The following is a 26,827-nucleotide window of genomic DNA, read 5'->3' as shown; positions in this document are numbered from 1 at the left end:
CTGACGGGTGTAGCCCCCTGACCCTGATGGGTGGAGCTCCCTGACCCTGACCTGACCCTGATGGGTGGAGCCCCTGACCCTGATGGGTAGAGCCCCCTGACCCTGATGGGTAGAGCCCCCTGACCTGACCCTGATGGGTGGAGCCCCTGACCCTGATGGATGTAGCCCCCTGACCCTGATGGGTAGAGCCCCTGACCCTGATGGGTAGAGCCCCTGACCCTGATGGGTAGAGCCCCTGACCTGACCCTGATGGGTGGAGCCCCTGACCCTGATGGATGTAGCCCCCTGACCCTGAAGAGTGGAGCCCCCTGACCCTGATGGGTGGAGCTCCCTGACCCTGACCCTGACGGGTGTAGCCCCCTGACCCTGATGGGTGGAGCTCCCTGACCCTGACCTGACCCTGATGGGTGGAGCCCCTGACCAGTGGAGCCCCCTGACCCTGACCTGACCCTGATGGGTGGAGCCCCTGACCTGACCCTAATGAGTGGAGCCCCTGACCCTGATGAGTGGAGCCCCTGACCCTGATGAGTGGAGCCCCTGACCCCGACCTGACCCTGATGGGTGGAGCCCCCTGACCCTGATGGGTGGAGCCCCTGACCCTGATGGGTGGAGCCCCTGACCCTGATGAGTGGAGCCCCTGACCCTGATGAGTGGAGCCCCTGACCCTGATGGGTGGAGCCCCTGACCCTGATGGGTGGAGCCCCTGACCCTGATGGGTGGAGCCCCTGACCCTGATGAGTGGAGCCCCTGACCCTGATGAGTGGAGCCCCTGACCCTGATGGGTGGAGCCCCTGACCCTGATGAGTGGAGCCCCTGACCCCGACCTGACCCTGATGGGTGGAGCCCCTGACCCTGATGGGTGGAGCCCCTGACCCTGATGGGTGGAGCCCCTGACCCCGACCCTGATGGGTGGAGCCCCTGACCCTGACGGGTGGAGCCCCTGACCCTGACAGGTGTAGCCCCCTGACCGGTGGAGCCCCCTGACCCTGATGGGTGGAGCCCCTGACCAGTGGAGCCCCCTAACCTTGATGGGTGGAGCCACCTGACTTTGATGGGTGGAGTCCCCTGACCCTGATGGGTGGAACCCCTTGACCCTGATGGGTGGAGCCCCCTGACCCTGACGGGTATAGCCCCCTGACCCTGATGGGTGGAACCCCCTGACCCTGATGGGTGGAGCCAAAAATGTTTGCATAGCTCTTTTACACACCTTCATGTTGATGTACATATTACTACATCATCACAGACTGACCAGGTGAACCCAGGTGAAAGCTATGATCCCTTATTGATGTCACCTGTTAAATCCACTTAAATCAATGTAGATGAAGGGGAGGAGACAAGTTAAAGAAGGATTTTTAAGCCTTGAGACAATTGAGACATTGATTGTGTATGTGTACCATTCAGAGGGTGAATGGGCAAGACAAAAGATGTAAATAACTTTGAACAGGGTATGGAATTAGGTGCCAGGAGCACCGGGTGTGTCAAGAACTGCAACAGTTTCCTGTCTGAATCAAGAAGGGTCCACCATCCAAAGGACATCCAGCCAACGTGACACGACTGTGGAAAGCAATGGAGTCAACATGGACCAGCATCCCTGTGGAACGCTTTCAACACCTTGTAGAGTCAACATGGACCAGCATCCCTGTGGAACGCTTTCAACACCTTGTAGAGTCAACATGGACCAGCATCCCTGTGGAACGCTTTCAACACCTTGTAGAGTCAACATGGACCAGCATCCCTGTGGAACGCTTTCAACACCTTGTAGAGTCAACATGGACCAGCATCCCTGTGGAACGCTTTCAACACCTTGTAGAGTCAACATGGACCAGCATCCCTGTGGAACGCTTTCAACACCTTGTAGAGTCAACATGGACCAGCATCCCTGTGGAACGCTTTCAACACCTTGTAGAGTCAACATGGACCAGCATCCCTGTGGAACGCTTTCAACACCTTGTAGAGTCAACATGGACCAGCATCCCTGTGGAACGCTTTCAACACCTTGTAGAGTCAACATGGACCAGCATCCCTGTGGAACGCTTTCAACACCTTGTAGAGTCCATGTCCCGACGAATTGAGGCTGTTCTGGGAGCAAAAGGGGGGAGAGAGGGGGGTGTATTACCTTGTATGAGTAGAGGACTTTGCAGGTGAGTGGGTAGTTCCTGAGAGTCCCAGAGGGGCTGGAGCTGCTGTCATCAAACACCTCCATGTTCTCCTCACACTCCTCACCCTCCGACCGCTCCAGATCAACTGGGCCCTACACACACATCACAATGAGCTACTTCCAACGCTCCAGTGTGGTTCTCTCTCCTCCTTCTGAGTCAGATGATGTGAAGTGTGTCTCTGTAAAACCTTTATGTCCTGACCCCTCCTCTACCTGTCCTCAGGGAACCTCATTGGCTCAGAGAGATCAGGTGGCATATGGGCCCACCCTCCTTGGGACCGGATACAGCAACCCAATCAGGGTTTTGGTCTGTCTGTGTTTTCAAAACTCACTATGTTCCCGATAGGAAGCTTAGTCGTGTGTGATGTGTGTTCCCTTTCCCGAAAAAAGAAACCCATTCTGCTTTTAATAATGTATAAACACCTTGATGTTGTCAAGCTAAAAGCATAGCTGTACTTATTAATTCCTGCTCTTACAAATCAATATGTAACAGGTGTCATCATCATGGCCAGAAGGGATTCTAACAAGAGGATGGTACTATAGTATGCTAGTAGTTATCACCTTGAGGAAAAGCTACTTCATTCTCCATCACACTGATAAACCTGACTGGTGTGAAATGAACACTGGGCCAATGGAACAGAGCACTCATTCTGTCACTCTTCTCCTTTCTGTCATCCACTTTCTCCTCCTCTTCACCCTCCTCCTTTCCTTTGGTTTCCTTTTCACATTATCACTCTCCCCATCTCCCCTCCTCCAATCTTCACCCCCCCTTTCTCTCTCCTTCCTCTCAGTCTTCACCCCCCCTCTCTCTCCTTCCTCTCAGTCTTCGCCCCCTCTCTCTCTATCCTTCCCTCCTTCCTCTCAGTCTTCATCCCCCTCTCTCTCCCTCCTTCCTCTCAGTCTTCACCCCCCCTCTCTCTCTCTCTCTCCCTCCTTCCTCTCAGTCTTCACCCCCCTCTCTCTCTCTCCTTCCTCAGTCTTCACCCCCTCTCTCTCCCTCCATCCTCTGTCTTCACCCCCCCTCTCTCTCTCTCCTTCCTCAGTCTTCACCCCCATCTCTCTCCCCCTCCTTCCTCTCAGTCTTCACCCCCCTCTCTCTCTCTCCCCCTCCTTCCTCTGTCTTCACCCCCTCTCTCGTGGTTGCTGCAGTGTCATATGAACAGAATGTTAAGTGATGAAGATGAGCAGAGACTGCTTACCTCAAAACACACACAGACACACAGACACACAGACACACAGACACACAGACACACAGACACACAGACACACAGACAGACAGACAGACAGACACACAGACACACAGACACACAGACACACAGACAGACAGACAGACAGACAAGCCAAAGTGCTGAAGCCCACACACATGCCTTGGTTGCCCTGTGGTAAAGAAACAGTCTGGGGTGAAGACATGTAGTGGGAGAGAGGCATTTCAGTGACTGTAGTGTAGAGTGAGGGATTGTGGGTAGTTTCCTCCAAAGTGTGGAACGGTGGTGTAGTGAGAGGGAGGGAGGGCAGGTGTCTCACCGAGAGTGAGGGATCGTGGGTAGTGTAGTTTAGCGTAGCCCAGCGCTCATTCTCCAGCTCCTCCATCACCTGGTTCATGGCACTCTTCAGCCAGGTATCCACGGCAACGCCCACCTGTCTCAGCAGGTCCAAACGAGCCTCTGCCTTCAGCTTTACTGTCTAGAGTGAGAGAGAGGATACATACATGGACACACACACATACACTGCTGGGTAATCAATACGACTGACAGGTGCCGTTGGAGGACTCAATCTATCCCATCAGCACTCACAGGTCACCTGTCAGCCCAACATCTATGGTGGAAAGTTATATCAGTTATCATCATCACGTCTATGGTGGAGCAGCACGTCAGCCACCGTCAGTCTCTCTAAGGTGACTGTGGTCAGCAGTGGAGGACAGACTAACTCCAGACAGTCAAACATAAAGTCTACAAAGGTTTCCAGCCAGGTAAGTAGTATGTAGGTAAACAGGAAGTGCAGGGAGATGGACTCATTACAGTACACTTCCATGGAGATAAAAGCTATTTAACGTCTGATCAGTAACAGGAAGTGGAGTGTGGATAGTTATTTATGTACACTATCACTTCCTGCTCTGACCCCGCCCACCACACATACTATTGGTTGTCCTAGCTCTACCCCTCCCCTCAGACCCATTAAACCTAAATGGACTCAAACATTCAACAGACAGCAGGAGATAATGGGGGCAGGGAGAGTGGGTGAGGGAGGTGTAGAGAGGTGGAGGGGGGGGGTAGAGAGTGTGAGGGACGGAGGTGGAGAGGGGGTGAGGGAGGTATAGAGGGGGGTGAGGGAGGTGGAGAGAGGGGGTAGAGAGCGTGAGGGAGGGAGGTGGAGAGGGGGTGAGGGAGGTATAGAGAGGTGGATAGTGAGGGAGGTGGAGAGAGTGGGTGGAGAGTGTGAGGGAGGGAGGGAGGTGGAGAGAGGGGGTAGGGAGTGGGAGGGAGGTGGAGAGAGGGGAGGTAAGAAATGGAGGGGTGGTAGAGAGTTGTCCATAGCGGTATGCATTTCACATCTCTGTCTGTGGGTGCTATGACTATATCAGCCAGCAGGAGGGGCCAGATAGAGGGAAATCACAGAGAGGAATGAGAGAGAAAAGGAAGGTGAGGAGGGAGAGCTGAGGAGGGAGAGCTGAGGAGAGAGAGCTGAGGAGGAGGAGGGAGAGCTGAGGAGGAGTAGGGAGAGCTGAGGAGGAGGGGGGAGAGCTGAGGAGGAGGCTGGAGAGCTGAGGAGGAGGAGGGAGAACTTAGGAGGAGGAGAGAGAGCTGAGGAGGTGGCTGGAGAGCTGAGGAGGAGTAGGGAGAGCTGAGGAGGAGGAGGGAGAGCTGAGGAGGAGGAGGGAGAGCTGAGGCGGAGGAGGGAGAGCTGAGGAGGAGAGAGAGCTGAGGAGGAGGAGGGAGAGCTGAGGAGGAGTAGGGAGAGCTGAGGAGGAGGAGGGGGAGTTGAGGAGGAGGGAGAGCTGAGGAGGAGGAGAGAGAGCTGAGGAGGAGGGATAGAGAGCTGAGGAGGAGGAGAGAGAGCTGAGGAGGAGGAGAGAGAGCTGAGGAGGAGGAGAGAGAGCTGAGGAGGAGGAGAGAGAGCTGAGGAGGAGGAGAGAGAGCTGAGGAGGAGGAGAGAGAGTTGAGGAGGAGAGAGTGCTGAGGAGGAGGAGAGAGAGCTGAGGAGGAGGAGAGAGAGTTGAGGAGGAGGGATAGAGAGCTGAGGAGGAGGAGAGAGAGCTGAGGAGGAGGAGAGAGAGCTGAGGAGGAGGGATAGAGAGCTGAGGAGGAGGAGAGAGAGCTGAGGAGGAGGAGAGAGAGCTGAGGAGGAGGGATAGAGAGCTGAGGAGGAGAGAGGGAGAGCTGAGGAGGAGAGAGGGAGAGCTGAGGAGGAGGGAGGGAGAGCTGAGGAGGAGGGAGGGAGAGCTGAGGAGGAGGGAGGGAGAGCTGAGGAGGAGGGAGGGAGAGCTGAGGAGGAGGGAGGGAGAGCTGAGGAGGAGGGAGGGAGACCTGAGGAGGAGGGAGAGAGAGCTGAGGAGGAGGGAGGGAGACCTGAGGAGATGGATTGATCTGATTCATAGACTGACAGGCTGCCTATGAGAGAATCGATGGAGAGACAACTCTACTTGGAGAAGGGGGTATAGGTCTACCTTATTTCCTACAAGCACGCACCTCAGCCTTGCGGATGTTCTCTTTGGTATCCTCTATCTTCAGCTCCAGATCAAGCCGGCCCTGCTCTGTTTGAGGAACTCCCAGTGTCTCACATTCCTCCAGGCTCTAATGGCAGACACACACACACTTAAATCTCACAGACTAAAATCACATCTGGTTTTCAAAGATGATCTGGACCGAGATCAACAACTAGTATGTGTGTGGACTCACTCTCTTGTAGTGAATGATGTTCTTGTGTTCTCGGGCCATTCTGGTGGCCCATTTCCTGGCCTCCTTGTTCAGACTGTGCTCCTCTGTCGGGCTCCCCGTGTCTGTCTCCAACTTACGACTCTACCACCCACCCACACACACACACACACACACACACACACACACAGTTACCATGGAGATAAGAAGAACACAACCCCCTCTTCCTAAGCGGTTACCATGGAAATTATGGAATGTGATTCTAATATCCTAAATAAAGACTCCGCTACATCAAGTACCCCTGGACACAGCTACCTAGCAACCACACCAAGTATCCCTGGATACAGCTACCTAGCACCCATACCAAGTTACCCCTGGATACAGCTACCGAGCAACCACACCAAGTTACCCCTGGATACAGCTACCTAAAAACCACACCAAGTACCCCTGGATACAGCTACCTAGCAACTACACCAAGTACCCCTGGATACAGCTACCTAGCAACCACACCAAGTACCCCTGGACACAACTACCTAGCAACCACACCAATTACCCCTGGACACAGCTGCCTAGCAACCACACCAAGTGCCCCTGGATACAGCAACCCAGCTACCACACCAAGTACCCCTGGATACAGCTACCTAGCAACCACACCAAGTACAAGTACCCCTGGACACAGCTACCTAGCAACCACACCAGGTTTCCCCTGGATACAGCTACCTAGTAACCACACCAAGTTACCCCTGGATACAGCTACCTAGCAACCACACCAAGTACCTCTGGACACAGCTATCTAGCAACCACACCATGTACAGTACCCCTGGATACAGCTACCTAGCAACCACACCATTTACCCCTGCTGGATACAGCTACCTAGCAACCACCCCATGTACAGTACCCCTGGATACAGCTACCTAGCAACCATCCCATGTACCCCTGGATACAGCTACCTAGCAACCACACCATGTACAGTACCCCTGGATACAGCTACCTAGCAACCACACCAAGTACAATACAACTCTACTCAGCTTTAGAACCCCCCTCTCACACACATACACCAGAGAACTAGATACAATAATTAGGTTTGAACTGCTGCAAGGTGGCTCCCGAGTGGGGCAGGGGTCTAAGGTACTGCATCTCAGTGCTTTAGGAGTCATTACAGGCACCCTGGGTCGATTCCAGGCTGTATGACAACCGGCTGTGATTGGGAGTCCCATACGGCAGCGCACATTTGACCCAGCATTGTTCGGGTTTGGCCGGGGTAGGCCTTCATTGTAAATAAGAATTTATTCTTAACTGACTTGCCTCGTTAAATAAAGAATACATGTAGAAAAGAGATTGATTTGAAACAGAGGGAGAGAAAAGAGGCAGACTGATGTGAAATGGAGGGAGAGAAAAGAGACAGACTGATTTGAAATGGAGGGAGAGAAAAGAGGCAGACTGATGTGAAATGGAGGGAGAGAAAAGAGACAGACTGATTTGAAATGTAGGGAGAGAAAAGAGACAGACTGATTTGAAATGGAGGGAGAGAAAAGAGACAGACTGATTTGAAATGGAGGGAGAGAAAAGAGACAGACTGATTTGAAATGGAGGGAGAGAAAAGAGACAGACTGATTTGAAATGGAGGGAGAGAAAAAAGAGACAGACTGATTTGAAATGGAGGGAGAGAAAAGAGACAGACTGATTTGAAATGGAGGAGAGAAAAGAGACAGACTGATTTGAAATGGAGGGAGAGAAAAGAGACAGACTGATTTGAAATGGAGGGAGAGAAAAGAGACAGACTGATTTGAAATGGAGGGAGAGAAAAGAGACAGACTGATTTGAAATGGAGGGAGAGAAAAGAGACAGACTGATTTGAAATGGAGGGAGAGAAAAGAGACAGACTGATTTGAAATGGAGGGAGAGAAAAGAGACAGACTGATTTGAAATAGAGGGAGAGAAAAGAGACAGACTGATTTGAAATGGAGGGAGAGAAAAGACAGACTGATTTGAAATGGAGGGAGAGAAAAGAGACAGACTGATTTGAAATGGAGGGAGATAAAAGAGACAGACTGAGTTGAAATGGAGGGAGAGAGAATAAAAAGCCTCCTATTGTTTGTCTTGAGATAACAGAGAAAACCTGCGTCTGCTGTGCAGTTCTAACACAATCTGCCTGGTACAGGCAGGGGGCTATCAAAACCACATGGAAAAGTACTGCATGTGTGTGTGTGAGAATGTGTGCGTGTGTGTGCGTTCCTGTGTGTGAGCATGTGTGCAGCAGATGTGTCTTCCCAATGGAGCCCCTCACTTCATAGCCTAGTAACACATATTCAAGTCCCCTTTCTACACTGCATTAACACACAACCATTCAGCATCAACGCCAGACCCCCTCACCTCAAACTGTCACCTCAAACTCACAACGGTCTATTTAAGGAACAGAAAACATAATTGGATAAGTAGGCTATTGTGCAATCGTGTGATTTTAATTACCTGTACAATTCACATCAGCAACAAATAGCAGATTGTTCTTAATATGTTGAATAGTAGCAGCATAATCATATCATTGTATGTGTGAATGGGACTTATTATACAGTAGTTGGTTAGGTAGCACACGGGTCAGGCTCAGTTAAAAGGCCTACTGTAGGTTACCTAGAGGAATGGGCCACTGCCAGTACAACAACGAGAACTACTTCCTGTTCTAGCAGAGACGACACATCACTGGTGGTCATGGTCCAACAACCGTGGTCTTGGTGGTAACAGCTCTTCAACAGCATGCTGATTAATCAACGGTCATGACGGTTAACCGACCGTCATGGTTCAACAACCGTGGTCTTGGTGGTAACAGCTCTTCAACAGCATGCTGATTAATCAACGGTCATGACGGTTAACCGACCGTCATGGTCCAACAACCGTGGTCTTGGTGGTAACAGCTCTTCAACAGCATGCTGATTAATCAACGGTCATGACGGTTAACCGACCGTCATGGTTCAACAACCGTGGTCTTGGTGGTAACAGCTCTTCAACAGCATGCTGATTAATCAACGGTCATGACAGTTAACCGACCGTCATGGTTCAACAACCGTGGTCTTGGTGGTAACAGCTCTTCAACAGCATGCTGATTAATCAACGGTCATGACAGTTAACCGACCGTCATGGTCCAACAACCGTGGTCTTGGTGGTAACAGCTCTTCAACAGCATGCTGATTAATCAACGGTCATGACGGTTAACCGACCGTCATGGTTCAACAGCCATGACAGCATGTGATGGGTAGTATGTAATGGTCATGTTAAGGCCATGTTCATGTTTATGGTCACTGGAAAACATGGTTATAGTTATGGAACAGCAATGGTTGTGGTTATAGTGGAACAGCCATGGTTGTGGTTATAGTGGAACAGCCATGGTTGTGGTTATAGTGGAACAGCCATGGTTGTGGTTATAGTGGAACAGCCATGGTTGTGGTTATAGTGGAACAGCCATGGTTGTGGTTATAGTGGAACAGCCATGGTTGTGGTTATAGTGGAACAGCCATGGTTGTGGTTATAGTGGAACAGCCATGGTTGTGGTTATAGTGGAACAGCCATGGTTGTGGTTATAGTGGAACAGCCATGGTTGTAGTTATAGTGGAACAGCCATGGTTGTGGTTATAGTTGTAGTGTTCATCAGAGGTCTATCTGTGTCAGGATCGTGTTTTGGTTCTAGATAGTTGGTGGGTAGAGACGAGTGGTTAGGTCTACCTGTGTCAGGATCGTGTTATGGTTCTAGATGGTTGGAGGGTAGAGACTAGTGGTTAGGTTGGGAGGGTAGAGACTAGTGGTTAGGTTGGAGGGTAGAGACTAGTGGTTAGGGTGGAGGGTAGAGACTAGTGGTTAGGTTGGAGGGTAGAGACTAGTGGTTAGGTTGGAGGGTAGAGACTAGTGGTTATGTTGGAGGGTAGAGACGAGTGGTTAGGTCTACCTGTGTCAGGGTCGTGTTATGGTTCTAGATGGTTGGAGGGTAGAGACTAGTGGTTAGGTCTACCTGTGTCAGGGTTGTGTTTTGGTTCTAGATGGTTGGAGGGTAGAGACTAGTGGTTAGGTCTACATGTGTCAGGGTCGTGTTATGGTTATAGATGGTTTGAGGGTAGAGACTAGTGGTTAGGTTGGAGGGTAGAGACTAGTGGTTAGGTTGGAGGGTAGAGACTATTGGTTAGGTTGGAGGGTAGAGACTAGTGGTTAGTTTGGAGGGTAGAGACTATTGGTTAGGTTGGAGGGTAGAGACTAGTGGTTAGGTTGGTGGGTAGAGACTAGTGGTTAGGTTGGAGGGTAGAGACTAGTGGTTAGGTTGGAGGGTAGAGACTAGTGGTTTGGTTGGAGGGTAGAGACGAGTGGTTAGGTCTACCTGTGTCAGGGTCGTGTTATGGTTCTAGATGGTTGGAGGGTAGAGACTAGTGGTTTGGTTGGAGGGTAGAGACGAGTGGTTAGGTCTACCTGTGTCAGGGTCGTGTTATGGTTCTAGATGGTTGGAGGGTAGAGACTAGTGGTTTGGTTGGAGGGTAGAGACTAATGGTTAGGTTGGAGGGTAGAGACTATTGGTTAGGTTGGAGGGTAGAGACTATTGGTTAGGTTGGAGGGTAGAGACTAGTGGTTAGGTTGGGAGGGTAGAGACTAGTGGTTAGGTTGGAGGGTAGAGACTAGTGGTTAGGGTGGAGGGTAGAGACTAGTGGTTAGGTTGGAGGGTAGAGACTAGTGGTTAGATGGTTGGAGGGTAGAGACTAGTGGTTAGGTTGGAGGGTAGAGACTAGTGGTTAGGTTGGAGGGTAGAGACTAGTGGTTAGGTTGGAGGGTAGAGACTAGTGGTTAGGTTGGAGGGTAGAGACTAGTGGTTAGGTTGGAGGGTAGAGACTAGTGGTTAGGTTGGAGGGTAGAGACTAGTGGTTAGGTCTACCTGTGTCAGGGTCATGTTATGGTTCTAGATGGTTGGAGGGTAGAGACTAGTGGTTTGGTTGGAGGGTAGAGACTAGTAGTTAGGTTGGAGGGTAGAGACTAGTGGTTAGGTTGGAGGGTAGAGACTAGTGGTTAGGTCTACATGTGTCAGGGTCATGTTATGGTTCTAGATGGTTGGAGGGTAGAGACTAGTGGTTTGGTTGGAGGGTAGAGACTAGTGGTTAGGTTGGAGGGTAGAGACTAGTGGTTAGGTTGGAGGGTAGAGACTAGTGGTTAGGTCTACCTGTGGCAGGGTCGTTTTATGGTTCTAGATGGTTGGAGGGTAGAGACTAGTGATTTGGTTGGAGGTTAGAGACTAGTGGTTAGGTTGGAGGGTAGAGACTAGTGATTTGGTTGGAGGTTAGAGACTAGTGGTTAGGTTGGAGGGTAGAGACTAGTGGTTAGGTTGGAGGGTAGAGACTAGTGGTTAGGTTGGAGGGTAGAGGCTAGAGGTTAGGTTGGAGGGTAGAGGCTAGTGGTTAGGTCTACCTGTGTCAGGGTCGTGTTATGGTTCTAGATGGTGGGGAGGGTAGAGACTAGTGGTTTGGTTGGAGGGTAGAGACTAGTAGTTAGGTTGGAGGGTAGAGACTAGTGGTTAGGGTGGAGGGTAGAGACTAGTGGTTAGGTTGGAGGGTAGAGACTAGTGGTTAGGTTGGAGGGTAGAGGCTAGTGGTTAGGTTGGAGGGTAGAGACTAGTGGTTAGGTTGGAGGGTAGAGACTAGTGGTTAGGTTGGAGGGTAGAGACTAGTGGTTAGGTTGGAGGGTAGAGACTAGTGGTTAGGTTGGAGGGTGGAGACTAGTGGTTAGGTCTACCTGTGTCAGGGTCATGTTATGGTTCTAGATGGTTGGAGGGTAGAGACTAGTGGTTTGGTTGGAGGGTAGAGACTAGTAGTTAGGTCGGAGGGTAGAGACTAGTGGTTAGGTTGGAGGGTAGAGACTAGTGGTTAGGTCTACATGTGTCAGGGTCATGTTATGGTTCTAGATGGTTGGAGGGTAGAGACTAGTGGTTAGGTTGGAGGGTAGAGACTAGTGGTTAGGTTGGAGGGTAGATACTAGTGGTTAGGTTGGAGGGTAGAGACTAGTGGTTAGGTTGGAGGGTAGAGGCTAGAGGTTAGGTTGGAGGGTAGAGGCTAGTGGTTAGGTCTACCTGTGTCAGGGTCGTGTTATGGTTCTAGATGGTTGGAGGGTAGAGACTAGTGGTTTGGTTGGAGGTTAGAGACTAGTGGTTAGGTTGGAGGGTAGAGACTAGTGGTTAGGTTGGAGGGTAGAGACTAGTGGTTAGGTTGGAGGGTAGAGACTAGTGGTTAGGTTGGAGGGTAGAGACTAGTGGTTAGGTTGGAGGGTAGAGACTAGTGGTTAGGTTGGAGGGTAGAGACTAGTGGTTAGGTTGGAGGGTAGAGACTAGTGGTTAGGTTGGAGGGTAGAGACTAGTGGTTAGGTTGGAGGGTAGAGACTAGTGGTTAGGTTGGAGGGTAGAGACTAGTGGTTAGGTTGGAGGGTAGAGACTAGTGGTTAGGTTGGAGGGTAGAGACTAGTGGTTAGGTCTACCTGTGTCAGGGTCATGTTATGGTTCTAGATGGTTGGAGGGTAGAGACTAGTGGTTTGGTTGGAGGGTAGAGAGTAGTAGTTAGGTTGGAGGGTAGAGACTAGTGGTTAGGTTGGAGGGTAGAGACTAGTGGTTAGGTCTACATGTGTCAGGGTCATGTTATGGTTCTAGATGGTTGGAGGGTAGAGACTAGTGGTTAGGTTGGAGGGTAGAGACTAGTGGTTAGGTTGGAGGGTAGATACTAGTGGTTAGGTTGGAGGGTAGAGACTAGTGGTTAGGTTGGAGGGTAGAGACTAGTGGTTAGGTTGGAGGGTAGAGACTAGTAGTTAGGTTGGAGGGTAGAGACTAGTGGTTAGGTTGGAGGGTAGAGACTAGTGGTTAGGTTGGAGGGTAGAGACTAGTGGTTAGGTTGGAGGGTAGAGACTAGTGGTTAGGTTGGAGGGTAGAGACTAGTGGTTAGGTTGGAGGGTAGAGACGAGTGGTTAGGTTGGAGGGTAGAGACTAGTGGTTAGGTCTACCTATGTCAGGGTCGTGTTATGGTTCTAGATGGTTGGGGGGTAGAGACTAGTGGTTAGGTTGGAGGGTAGAGACTATTGGTTAGGTTGGAGGGTAGAGACTAGTGGTTAGATTGGAGGGTAGAGACTAGTGGTTAGGTTGGAGGGTAGAGACTAGTGGTTAGGTTGGAGGGCCTGAGCCCTAGGACCATGCCCCAGGACTACCTGACATGATGACTCCTTGCTGTCCCCAGTCCACCTGGCCATGCTGCTGCTCCAGTTTCAACTGGCCTGGGCCCTAGGACCATGTCCCAGGACTACCTGACATGAGGACTCCTTGCTGTCCCCAGTCCACCTGGCCATGCTCCTGCTCCAGTTTCAACTGACCTGAGCCCTAGGACCGTGCCCCAGGACTACCTGACATGATGGCTCCTTGCTGTCCCCAGTCCACCTGACTGTGCTGCTGCTCCAGTTTCAACTGTTCTGCCTTATTATTATTTGACCATGCTGGTCATTTATGAACATTTGAACATCTTGGTCATGTTCTGTTATAATCTCTACCCGGCACAGCCAGAAGAGGACTGGCCACCCCACATAGCCCGGTTCCTCTCTAGGTTTCTTCCTAGGTTTTGGCCTTTCTAGGGAGTTTTTCCTAGCCACCGTGCTTTTACACCTGCATTGTTTGCTGTTTGGGGTTTTAGGCTGGGTTTCTGTACAGCACTTTGAGATATCAGCTGATGTACGAAGGGCTATATAAATAAATTTGATTTGATTTGATTTAGAGACTAGTGGTTAGGTTGGAGGGTAGAGACTAGTGGTTAGGGTGGAGGGTAGAGACTAGTGGTTAGGTTGGAGGGTAGAGACTAGTGGTTAGGTTGGAGGGTAGAGACTAGTGGTTAGGTTGGAGGGTAGAGACTAGTGGTTAGGTCTACCTGTGTCAGGGTCGTGTTATGGTTCTAGATGGTTGGAGGGTAGAGACTAGTGGTTTGGTTGGAGGGTAGAGACTAGTAGTTAGGGTGGAGGGTAGAGACTAGTGGTTAGGGTGGAGGGTAGAGACTAGTGGTTTGGTTGGAGGGTAGAGACTAGTGGTTTGGTTGGAGGGTAGAGGCTAGAGGTTAGGTTGGAGGGTAGAGGCTAGTGATTAGGTCTACCTGTGTCAGGGTCGTGTTATGGTTCTAGATGGTTGGAGGGTAGAGACTAGTGGTTTGGTTGGAGGGTAGAGACTAATGGTTAGGTTGGAGGGTAGAGACTAGTGGTTAGGTTGGAGGGTAGAGACTAGTGGTTAGGTTGGAGGGTAGAGACTAGTGGTTAGGTCTACCTGTGTCAGGGTCGTGTTATGGTTCTAGATGGTTGGAGGGTAGAGACTAGTGGTTAGGTTGGAGGGTAGAGACTAGTGGTTAGGTTGGAGGGTAGAGACTAGTGGTTAGGTTGGAGGGTAGAGACTAGTGGTTAGGTTGGAGGGTAGAGACTAGTGGTTAGGTTGGAGGGTAGAGACTAGTGGTTAGGTTGGAGGGTAGAGACTAGTGGTTAGGTTGGAGGGTAGAGACTAGTGGTTAGGTTGGAGGGTGGAGACTAGTGATAAGGTTGGAGGGTAGAGACTAGTGGTTAGGTTGGAGGGTAGAGACTAGTGGTTAGGTTGGAGGGTAGAGACTAGTGGTTATGTTGGAGGGTAGAGACTAGTGGTTAGGTTGGAGGGTAGAGACTAGTGGTTAGGTTGGAGGGTAGAGACTAGTGGTTAGGTTGGAGGGTAGAGACTAGTGGTTAGGTCTACCTGTGTCAGGGTCATGTTATGGTTCTAGATGGTTGGAGGGTAGAGACTAGTGGTTAGGGTGGAGGGTAGAGACTAGTGGTTAGGTTGGAGGGTAGAGACTAGTGGTTAGGTTGGAGGGTAGAGACTAGTGGTTAGGTCTACCTGTGTCAGGGTCATGTTATGGTTCTAGATGGTTGGAGGGTAGAGACTAGTGGTTTGGTCTACATGTGTCAGGGTCATGTTATGGTTCTAGATGGTTGGAGGGTAGAGACTAGTGGTTAGGTCTACCTGTGCCAGCGTCATCCTCATGACACTGATGGGCGAAGGCTCAATGTCCACCAACTTCTGCACCGAGCTCAGAGTCTGACACACACACATACACACACACGTGCGCATGATCAAGCACACACAGATAGACGTTAGTGGAAATAGTTAGGAGAGAAAGAGTTAGCAAAGGTTGAAAAGGTTTGAAGGAGTAAGACAATGAATGGAAAATAGTTTGTAGAGACAGAGAGAGAGAGAGAGAGACATGTACGTACAGTATTCAGTGCTTGACTTGGGAAGGAGCTCACCGGAGCTGAGTACCACCACTTCACATGTCCTACTGCTTGACTTCCTGTTCCTCTTATAGAATATTAACCCAACAGTATTGTGTAGTCCCTGTTCCTCTTATAGAATATTAACTCAACAGTATTGTGTAGTCCCTGTTCCTCTTATAGAATATTAACTCAACAGTATTGTGTAGTCCCTGTTCCTCTTATAGAATATTAACTCAACAGTATTGTGTAGTCCCTGTTCCTCTTATAGAATATTAACTCAACAGTATTGTGTAGTCCCTGTTCCTCTTATAGAATATTAACTCAACAGTATTGTGTAGTCCCTGTTCCTCTTATAGAATATTAACCCAACAATATTGTGTAGTCCCTGTTCCTCTTATAGAATATTAACTCAACAGTATTGTGTAGTCCCTGTTCCTCTTATAGAATATTAACCCAACAGTATTGTGTAGTCCCTGTTCCTCTTATAGAATATTAACTCAACAGTATTGTGTAGTCCCTGTTCCTCTTATAGAATATTAACTCAACAGTATTGTGTAGTCCCTGTTCCTCTTATAGAATATTAACTCAACAGTATTGTGGGTTCCTGTTCCTCTTATAGAATATTAACCCAACAGTATTGTGTAGTCCCTGTTCCTCTTATAGAATATTAACCCAACAGTATTGTGTAGTCCCTGTTCCTCTTATAGAATATTAACTCAACAGTATTGTGTAGTCCCTGTTCCTCTTATAGAATATTAACTCAACAGTATTGTGTAGTCCCTGTTCCTCTTATAGAATATTAACTCAACAGTATTGTGGGTTCCTGTTCCTCTTATAGAATATTAACCCAACAGTATTGTGTAGTCCCTGTTCCTCTTATAGAATATTAACTCAACAGTATTGTGTAGTCCCTGTTCCTCTTATAGAATATTAACTCAACAGTATTGTGGGTTCCTGTTCCTCTTATAGAATATTAACCCAACAGTATTGTGTAGTCCCTGTTCCTCTTATAGAATATTAACCCAACAGTATTGTGTAGTCCCTGTTCCTCTTATAGAATATTACCCAACAGTATTGTGTAGTCCCTGTTCCTCTTATAGAATATTAACCCAACAGTATTGTGTAGTCCCTGTGTTACCGACACCCATTTCAGACCAAGTCAAACACTGACTGTAGGTGTTATAGTGCAGTGCAAAAAGACAGTAAGATAGAGACTACAGACTTAACAGATAGGTTTACTGTAGGACTGTTTCAACATGTGAAGGCACAGAGACAGTGAGTATGGTTATATGCACACAATAATGTAATCATCGTGGATAGTCAGGTTAATATAATAGTTTGTTTAAAATGTTCACATGTTTTGTAAGAAGAATGATTCCCCTAATAATCGTGTTTACATGGACACATCTGGGATCAGGAGACCTGATGTCACTCTGATAAATGTAGAACATCTCCTATCTATATAAACATTCTACCACAGTGACCATGCTATTTTTGGGAAGCATATTTGATTCTGAGTTTGGGCATCTAAAGTTTACATGTGAAAACTACTTCTAAGACCAACACATTCAGTTGTTCCAAACTCACTTCACTTCACAAAGAGGGAGGCTCGCTTGGCTGGTGCTGGAACATGCTCAGATCACATACACTGCTGGAACGCCCATTAAGGTGTTTAAATGTCCTAATCATTTGAAAGATTGTTTAGAAAACCAGGTGTTTTAATCGGTTTATGTTTATCTAGATTTTGACCTGACGCCGAATAAGATAAGCAGAGTGTTTACATGAGTGAATCTATAATCAGATTATAATCAAATGATTAATGTACGTGTAAACGTACTCAGTGTTAACTGTGGGTGGCTCCCGAGTGGCGCAGCGGTCTAAGGCACTGAATCTCAGTGCTTGAGGCGTCACTACAGACACCCTGGGTCGATTCCAGGCTGTATCACAACCGGCCGTGATTGGGAGTCCCATAGGGCGGCGCACAATTGACCCAGCGTCGTCGGGTTTGGCCGGGGTAGGCCGTCATTGTAAATAAGAATTTGTTCTCAACTGACTTGCCAGGTTAAATAAAGGTTAACATTTGTATATTTTTTATTAACACAGTGAAGAGTAATGCTGTGTTCAAGTGCTCCTCAGAATCTCCCATGGGAAGATCGTCACGGTAGCTTGTTTGGAAAGTCGCTCTGTACTTGGAACGTTTCCGTGAGGCGAGCACATGAACACAGCATATGAACAGAGAACAGGGTTGGAGAGGGTTAAGTAAGGACATCTCAGATTCAGGAAGCCTGTTAGTGTGTGTGTCTGTCTGACTGTGTGTGTGTGTGTCTCACCGTGTCACAGTCGCTGGGTTGGAACTGGAAGTCTTGTGCTTTATGAAACACAGGGTTCTCCTGCATGAAGAGCTGCTGGTTAAACTCCTGCACCACCTGAGAGAGAAAGAGATATACAGGATTACACCCACACGCAGAAACACCCACACGCAGAAACACCCACACGCAGAAACACCCACACAGCTGTCTCACCCGGGTGGATTTGTCCAGTAGGAACTGGAAGGTGTTGTGTATGACCTGAAAGGCCTCCAGCTCTGTCTGACAGATAGAGATCAGATAGTCCTTCACATGGTTATATATCCCGCCATCCAACTCCTGAGAGAGACAGAGACAGGAGAGACAGAGACAGGAGAGAGAGAGAAGAGAAAGAGAAAGAGAAAGAGAAAGAGAAAGAGAAGAGAGAAGAGAGAAGAGAGAAGAGAGAAGAGAGAAGAGAGAAGAGAGAAGAGAGAAGAGAGAAGAGAGAAGAGAGAGAGAGAGAGAGAGAGAGAGAGAGAGAGAGAGAGAGAGAGAGAGAGAGAGAGAGAGGGAGAGGAGAGGAGAGGAGAGAGAGAGAGAGAGAGAGAGAGAGAGAGAGAGAGAGAGAGAGAGAAGAGAGAGGAGAGGAGAGAGAGAGAGAGAGAGAGAGAGAAGAGAGAGAGAGATATGAATGGATAGAGACAGTAATGAATCATTAACAGCTAATAGACTGGATGGATACTGTAGTACAAGCAGGGAGAAGGTGGAGGAAGAAGAAGGATAGACTGAGGGAGGAAGATAGCGCAGGAAAGACCTGTTGTTTGACGATGCAGAGGATGTATGGATCTGTGTGTGGGTCTGTGTGTTCTCTAGTTGGATAATAATCTGACCCCCTTCATCTTTCCCAACAGCAGACAGCACTATAGCCCTATCCAACCCCCACACACACACAGCTGAAACAATGGCACGATGACAAATCTAGGGAAATTCCGTCATTGAGGGTGGAGGCTAGTCCCAAAAGTACTACCGAACCCTTACCCTCCCTTCCTCATCCCTCCCTTCCCCTCATCCCTCTCTCCACTCATCCATGTAGGGCAGTGTGAACAACAGAATTATTCAAGTGGCCAGAAAAAGACACACATCACATTTCTCTGTGGCACCAACTGCATCATTCAGTACAAACAGCTAACACATAGCTGTGTGTGTGTGTGTGTGTGTGTGTGTGTGTGTGTGTGTGTGTGTGTGTGTGTGTGTGTGTGTGTGTGTGTGTGTGTGTGTGTGTGTGTGTGTGTGTGTGTGTGTGTGTGTGTGTGTGTGTGTGTGTGTGTGTGTGTGTGTGTGTGTGTGTGTGTGTGAGAGAGGGGCGGGGTGGAGAGATGGGCCCTGTTCCAACTCCTTCCTTGGTTGAGGTAATCAACCATCTAGACATTCTGATTATCACTTTCTGACTTCAACAATCCTCCCTAACCAGGGATGACCTCACAGGACGAATGAAGCATTATATTCTCAAGTACAGGGAGTGGGAGAGGAGGAGTGATAACAGCAGCTTGTATGTGTGGTTGATGCCCTGAACTGGTGTGTGTGTGTGTGTGTGTGTGTGTGTGTGTGTGTGTGTGTGTGTGTGTGTGTGTGTGTGTGTGTGTGTGTGTGTGTGTGTGTGTGTGTGTGTGTGTGTGTGTGTGTGTGTGTGTGTCTATCTATCTATTATGGACGAGAGAGTCTCTCAGCAGTCACATACAGTATCCTGGGGTTCAATACAGTCACATACAGTATCCTAGGGTTCAATACAGTCACATACAGTATCCTGGGGTTCAATACAGTCACATACAGTATCCTAGGGTTCACGACAGCACCACAGCCAGAGATAGCGAGAGGGGAGAGAGAGAAGGAGGAACGAAGGAGAGAAGGAGAAGGAGGAAAGGAGGAGAGAAGGGGAAGGAGGAGAGAAGGGGAAAGAGGAGAGAAAGGGAAGGAGGAGAGAAGGGGAAAGAGGATAGAAGGGGAAAGAGGAGAGAAGGGGAAAGAGGAGAGAAGGGGAAAGAGGAGAGAAAGGGAAGGAGGAGAGAAGGGGAAAGAGGAGAGAAAGGGAAGGAGGAGAGAAGGGGAAAGAGGAGAGAAGGGGAAAGAGGAGAGAAAGGGAAGGAGGAGAGAAGGGGAAAGAGGAGAGAAAGGGAAAGAGGAGAGAAAGGGAGAAGGGGAAGGAGGAGAGAAGGGGAAGGAGGAGAGAAGGAGAAGGGAGAGGAGGAGAGAAGGGGAAGGAGGAGAGAAGGGGAAGGAGGAGAGAAGGAGAGAAGGGGAAGGAGGGGAGGAGAGAAGGGGAAGGAGGAGAGAAGGAGAGAAGGGGAAGGAGGAGAGAAGGAGAGAAGGGGAAGGAGGAGAGGAGAGAAGGGGAAGGAGGAGAGGAGAGAAGGGGAAGGAGGAGAGAAGGAGAGAATGGGAAGGAGGAGAGGGGAAGGTGGAGAGAAGGGGAAGGAGGAGAGGAAGAGAAGGGGAAGGAGGAGAGGAAGGGGGAGAGGAGGAGAGAAGGGGAAGGGGGATGAGACAGTTAGAAGAGTAATTAGTGAACCCTTCTTCCTATCACAGCATGTGAGTTTGTGTGTGTGTGTGAGTGTATGTGTGTGAGTGTGTGTGTGTGAGTGTGTGTGTGTGAGTGTGTGTGTGTGTGTGAGTGTGTGTGAGTGTGTGTGTGTGTGAGTGTGTGTGTGTGAGTGTGTGTGTGTGTGTGTGTCTTAATGTGAGATGAGTTCATGACCTGAGATACAGTAAGCTGACACACCGAGCAGTGGCTGAGGTGTTTGTGTGTTTGTGAAGCATGCTAAAAGTTGAGCGTCAACACTATGATGTCTGAACACTAAAGATTCTGTATCTCTGACGCATGTGTCTGTCTGTGTGGGAGTGGATGTGATTATCTCACAGTCTAGAGGTTCCACTGTCATTCACCTCACCAACCAGTCACTAAGGCCTAATGTGTGTGTGTGTGTGTGTGTGTGTGTGTGTGTGTGTGTGTGTGTGTGTGTGTGTGTGTGTGTGTGTGTGTGTGTGTGTGTGTGTGTGTGTGTGTGTGTGTGTGTGTGTGTGTGTGTGTGTGTGTGTGTGTGTGTGGTACCTGTATACAGTGCAGCAGGTCTGTGTGGTAGTAGCGGTCGTGGTGAGCGTTGGCTGCTGCCAAGGTTAACAGGTAGTCATTCCTGGCATGGGTTGCTTTAGAGTTACAGTCACTCCTCTTGGCTTTCAACTAGACAGAGACAGACAACGTAGAACACCAAATAATGCATGCAGAGCAGAATTAGGCCGATACCCACTAATTAGCAAAATCTAGAAAAGAGCCGTTCAATTCTATAACCACCTAAAAGGAAGCGATTCCCAAACCATCCATAACAAAGCCATCACCTACAGAGAGATGAACCCTAAGCAAGCTGGCCCTGGGGCTCTGTTCACAAACACAAACAGACCCCACAGAGCCCCAGGACAGCAGCACAATTAGACCCAACCAAATCATGAGAAAACAAGAAGATAATTATTTTCAATTTCAAGTAATTAACAAAAAAACAGAGCAAACTAGAATACTATTTGGCCCTAAACAGAGAGGACACAGTGGCAGAATACCTGACCCCTGTGACTGACCCAAACTTAAGGAAAGCTTTGACTATGTACAGACTCAGTGAGCATAGCCTTGCTATTGAGAAAGGCCGCCGTAGGCAGACATGGCTCTCAAGAGAAGACAGGCTATGTGCTCACTGCCCACAAAATGAGGTGGAAACTGAGATGCACTTCCTAAAATCCTGCCCAATGTATGGCCATATTAGAGAGACATATTTCCCTCAGATTACACAGATCCACAAAGAATTAGAAAACAAATACAATTTTGATAAACTCCCATATCTACTGGGTGAAATACCACCGTGTGCCATCACAGCAGCAAGATTTGTGACCTGTGGGCAACCAGTGAAGAACAAACACCATTGTAAATACAACCCATATTTATGCTTATTTAATTTAGATAATATATAATAATAATATATGCCATTTAGCAGACGCTTTTATCCAAAGCGACTTACAGTCATGTGTGCATACATTCTATGTATGGGTGGTCCCGGGGATCGAACCCATTACCCTGGCGTTACAAGCGCCATGCTCTACCAACTGAGCTACAGAAGGACCACGATTGTGTCCTTTAACCATTTGTACATTGTTAAAACACTGTATATATAATATGACATTTGTAATGTCTTTATTGTTTTGAAACTTCTCTATGTGTAATGTTTACTGTTTACCTTTATTGTTTATTTCACTTTATATATTCACTTTATATATTATCTACCTCACTTGCTTTGGCAATGTTAACACATGTTTCCCATGCCAATAAAGCCCTTGAATTGAATTGAATTGAATTGACAGACACAGAATGAGAGAGACAGAGTGACAGAGAGAGAGAGAGAGAGAGAGAGAGAGAGAGAGAGAGAGAGAGAGAGAGAGAGAGAGAGAGAGAGAGAGAGAGAGAGAGAAGGACCGACAGAATGAGAGAGACAGACAGAGTGACAGAGAGAGAGACAATGACAGAGAGAGAGAGACAGAGAGACAGAGAGAGAGAGAGAGACAGAGAGAGAGAGAGAGAGAGAGAGAGAGAGAGAGAGAGAGAGAGAGACAATGACAGAGAGACAGAGTGACAGAGAGAGAGAGACAATGACAGAGAGAGAGAGAGACAGAGAGAGACAGAGAGACAGAAAGACAGAGAGACAGAGAGACAGAAAGACAGAGAGACAGAGAGACAGAGAGACAGAGAGAGAGAGAGAGAGAGAGAGAGAGAGAGAGAGAGAGAGAGAGACAGAGACAGAGACAGAGACAGAGACAGAGACAGAGACAGAGACAGAGACAGAGACAGAGACAGACAGAGACAGAGACAGAGACAGAGAGAGAGAGAGAGAGAGAGAGAGAGAGAGAGAGAGAGACAGAGACAGAGAGACAGAGAGACAGAGACAGAGACAGAGAGACAGAGACAGAGAGACAGAGACAGAGAGACAGAGACAGAGAGACAGAGACAGAGACAGAGAGACAGTTGTTGTTATTCACTTTATATATTCACTTTGTATGTTGTCTACCTCACTTGCTTTGGCAATGTTAACACATGTTTCCCATGCCAATAAGGCCCTTGAATTGAATTTAATTGAATTGAATTGAGAGAGAGTGTTAAACAGCAGGCCAGATTGCTCTGCATACCAACATGTGGTTTGAGGAAGAGTGCTTACCTTAACGTTGGCTTTCTGTAAACTAATCCTGGACTGAAACAGACCCAGCTTTGACCTGAGAGACAACAGACCACATCAATCAACTCAGATCAATCCTAGACCCGAGACTGATCATGCATTAGAAATCAACTCAGATGTTTTATATTTTACTTTAAGAAGGTGAAATGTCAGAATAATAGTAGAGAGAATGATTTATTTCAGCTTTTATTTCTTTGATTACATTCCCAGTGGGTCAGAAGTTTACATACACTCAATTAGTATTTGGTAGCATTGCCTTTAAATTGTTTAACTTGGGTCAAACGTTTCAGGTAGCCTTCCACAAGCTTCCCACAAAGGGAAGGTGAATTTTGGCTCATTCCTCCTGACAGAGCTGGTGTAACTGAGTCAGGTTTGTAGACCTCTTTGCTCGCACCAGCTTTATCAGTTCTGCCTACAAATCGGATTAAAGTCAGGGCTATGTGATGGCCACTCCAAAACTTTGACTTTGTTGTCCTTAAGCCATTTTGCCACAACTTTGGAGGCATTCTTGGGGTCATTGTCCATTTGGAAGAACCATTTGCGACAAAGGTTTAACTTCCTGACTGATATCTTGAGATGTTGCTTCAATTTATCCACATAATTTTCCCTGCCTCATGATGCCATCTATTTTGTGAAATGCACCAGTCCCTCCTGCAGCAAAGCACCCCCACAACATGATGCTGCCACCCCCGTTCTTCACAGTTGGGATGGTGTTCTTCGGCTTGCAAGTTCTTCCTCCAAACATAACGATGGTCAAACAGTTCTATTTTTGTTTCAACAGAATAGAGGACATTTCTCCAAAAAGTATGATCTTTGTCCCCATGTGCAGTTGCAAACCATAGTCTGGCTTTTTTATGGTGGTTTTGGAGCAGTGGCTTCTTCCTTGCTGAGCGGCCTTTCAGGTTATGTCGATATAGGACTCATTTTACTGTGGATATAGATACTTTTGTATCTGTTTCCTCCAGCATCTTCACAAGGTCCTTTGATGTTGTTCTGGGAATGATTTGCACTTTTCAAACCAAAGTCCGTTCATCTCTAGGAGACAGAACTTGTCTCCTTCTTGAGCGGTATGACGGCTGCATGGTCCCATGGTGTTTATACTTGCGTACTATTGTTTGTACAGATGAACGTGGTACCTTCAGGCGTTTGGAAATTGCTCCCAAGGATGAACCAGACTTGTGGAGGTCTATAATTTTGTTTCTGAGGTCTTGGCTGATTTCTTTTGATTTTCCCGTGATGTCAAACTAAGAGGCACTGAGTTTGAAGGTAGACCTTGAAATACATCCACAGGTACATCTCCAATTGACTCAAATTATGTCAATTAGCCTATCAGAAGCTTCTGAAGACATGACTTAATTGCATGGAATTTTCCAAGCTGTTTAAAGGCACAGTCAACTTAGTGTATGTAAACTTCTGACCCACTGGAATTGTGATACAGTGAAATTATAAGTGAAATAATCTGTCTGTAAACAATTGTTGGAAAAATGACTTGTGTCATGCACAAAGTAGATGTCCTAACCAACTTGCCAAAACTATAGTTTGTTGACAAGAAATTTATGGAGTGGTTGAAAAACGAGTTTTAATGACTCCAACCTAAGTGTATGTAAACTTCAACTGTATGTTTCCCATGTTAATAAAGCCCCTTGAATTGAAACCGAGACAGAGAGAGATAGACAGAGAGACAGACAGAGCGAGAGACAGGCAGAGTGAGAGACAGAGCAGAGCGAGAGACAGACAGAGCGAGAGACAGACAGAGCGAGAGACAGACAGAGCGAGAGACAGACAGAGCGAGAGACAGACAGACAGAGCGAGAAAGAGCGAGCGAGAGACAGACAGAGAGCGAGCGAGAGACAGACAGAGAGCGAGCGAGAGACAGACAGAGAGCGAGCGAGAGACAGACAGAGAGCGAGCGAGAGACAGACAGAGAGCGAGCGAGAGACAGACAGAGAGCGAGCGAGAGACAGACAGAGAGCGAGCGAGAGACAGATAGCGAGCGAGAGACAGACAGAGCGAGAGACAGAGAGCGAGCGAGCGAGCGAGCGACAGACAGACAGACAGACAGACAGACAGACAGACAGACAGACAGACAGACAGACAGACAGACAGACAGACAGACAGACAGACAGACAGACAGACAGACAGACAGACAGACAGACAGACAGACAGACAGACAGACAGACAGAGACAGACAGACAGACAGACAGACAGACAGACAGACAGACAGACAGACAGACAGACAGACAGACAGACAGACAGACAGACAGACAGAGCAAGAGCCAGCCAGCCAGCCAGCCAGCCAGCCAGCCAGCCAGCCAGCCAGCCAGCCAGCCAGCCAGCCAGCCAGCCAGACAGACAGCCAGACAGACAGACAGACAGACAGACAGACAGACAGACAGACAGACAGACAGACAGACAGACAGACAGACAGACAGACAGACAGACAGACAGACAGACAGACAGACAGACAGACAGACAGACAGACAGACAGACAGACAGACAGACAGACAGACAGACAGACAGACAGACAGACAGACAGACAGACAGACAGACAGACAGACAGACAGACAGACAGACAGACAGACAGACAGACAGACAGACAGACAGACAGACAGACACAGACAGACAGACAGACAGACAGACAGACAGACAGACAGACAGACAGACAGACAGACAGACAGACAGACAGACAGACAGACAGACAGACAGAGACACAGAGAGTTCCTATGTGAGTTCCTGCTGCTTTATAGTGAGTGATAAGGAACAGAGCCAGTCAGGAGAGTAACACTGCCACCCTACTGCAACTCTCTCTCTCCATCTTTTACACTTTACACTTTTACACTTTCCCCTGGTCTCGGTGGTTGGGAGGTAGGTCTGAGTGTTGAGAGGTAGGTCTGAGTGTGGTTGGGAGGTAGGTCTGAGTGTTGAGAGGTAGGTCTGAGTGTTGAGAGGTAGGTCTGAGTGTTGAGAGGTAGGTCTGAGTGTTGAGAGGTAGGTCTGAGTGTTGAGAGGTAGGTCTGAGTGTTGAGAGGTAGGTCTGAGTGTTGAGAGGTAGGTCTGAGTGTTGAGAGGTAGGTCTGAGTGTTGAGAGGTAGGTCTGAGTGTGGTTGGGTTAGGGTTGAGAGTGGTTGGGTTAGGGTTGAGAGGTAGGTCTGAGTGTGGTTGGGTTAGGGTTGAGAGTGGTTGGGTTAGGGTTGAGAGGTAGGTCTGAGTGTGGTTGGGTTAGGGTGTGGTTGGGTTAGGGTTGAGAGGTAGGTCTGAGTGTGGTTGGGTTAGGGTTGAGAGTGGTTGGGTTAGGGTTGAGAGGTAGGTCTCAGTGTGGTTCGGTTAGGGTGTGGTTGGGTTAGGGTTGAGAGGTAGGTCTGAGTGTAGTTGGGTTAGGGTTGAGAGGTAGGTCTGAGTGTGGTTGGGTTAGGGTGTGGTTGGGTTAGGGTTGAGAGGTAGGTCTGGGTGTAGTTGGGTTAGGGTTGAGAGGTAGGTCTGAGTGTGGTTGGGTTAGGGTGTGGTTGGGTTAGGGTTGAGAGGTAGGTCTGGGTGTAGTTGGGTTAGGGTTGAGAGGTAGGGCTGGGTGTGGTTGGGTTAGGGTTGAGAGGTAGGTCTGAGTGTGGTTGGGTTAGGGTGTGGTTGGGTTAGGGTTGAGAGGTAGGTCTGAGTGTGGTTGGGTTAGGGTTTGGTTGGGTTAGGGTTGAGAGGTAGGTCTGAGTGTGGTTGGGTTAGGGTTGAGAGGTAGGTCTGAGTGTGTTTGGGTTAGGGTTGAAAGTGGTTGGGTTAGGGTTGAGAGGTAGGTCTGAGTGTGGTTGGGTTAGGGTTGAGAGGTAGGTCTGGGTGTGGTTGGGTTAGGGTTGAGAGGTAGGTCTGAGTGTGGTTGGGTTAGGGTTGAGAGGTAGGTCTGAGTGTGGTTGGGTTAGGGTTGAGAGGTAGGTCTGAGTGTGGTTGGGTTAGGGTGTGGTTGGGTTAGGGTTGAGAGGTAGGTCTGTC

The 26,827-nt window shown here is 48.5% G+C and overlaps 1 protein-coding gene across 3 annotated transcripts in view; it reads right to left on the bottom strand.

Moving 5' to 3' along the window:
* The window catches only part of LOC123992538 (F-BAR and double SH3 domains protein 2-like), a 94,787-nt gene that overhangs the window by 14,746 nt on the left and 53,214 nt on the right, over positions 1-26,827 (bottom strand). The window contains exons 7-15 of one of the 3 annotated variants that reach the window (XM_046293743.1): positions 22,835-22,889; positions 20,695-20,823; positions 17,823-17,945; positions 17,631-17,726; positions 15,050-15,124; positions 6,055-6,174; positions 5,845-5,949; positions 3,683-3,841; positions 2,117-2,251 (exon numbers count right to left, since the gene is read on the bottom strand). In XM_046293743.1, coding sequence (XP_046149699.1) covers positions 2,117-2,251; positions 3,683-3,841; positions 5,845-5,949; positions 6,055-6,174; positions 15,050-15,124; positions 17,631-17,726; positions 17,823-17,945; positions 20,695-20,823; positions 22,835-22,889 — 997 coding nt within the window. Of the gene's footprint in view, positions 1-2,116; positions 2,252-3,682; positions 3,842-5,844; positions 5,950-6,054; positions 6,175-15,049; positions 15,125-17,630; positions 17,946-20,694; positions 20,824-22,834; positions 22,890-26,827 lie in introns of all 3 variants that reach the window. The other 2 variants (XM_046293741.1, XM_046293744.1) reach the window with 2 other exon arrangements.

The sequence above is a fragment of the Oncorhynchus gorbuscha genome, linkage group LG13 (assembly GCF_021184085.1).
Source record: "Oncorhynchus gorbuscha isolate QuinsamMale2020 ecotype Even-year linkage group LG13, OgorEven_v1.0, whole genome shotgun sequence".
NCBI classification, from domain to species: Eukaryota; Metazoa; Chordata; class Actinopteri; order Salmoniformes; family Salmonidae; genus Oncorhynchus; species Oncorhynchus gorbuscha.
Note: the sequence above shows the minus strand (reverse complement) of the source record. Positions and strands in the feature narration are given on the sequence as shown.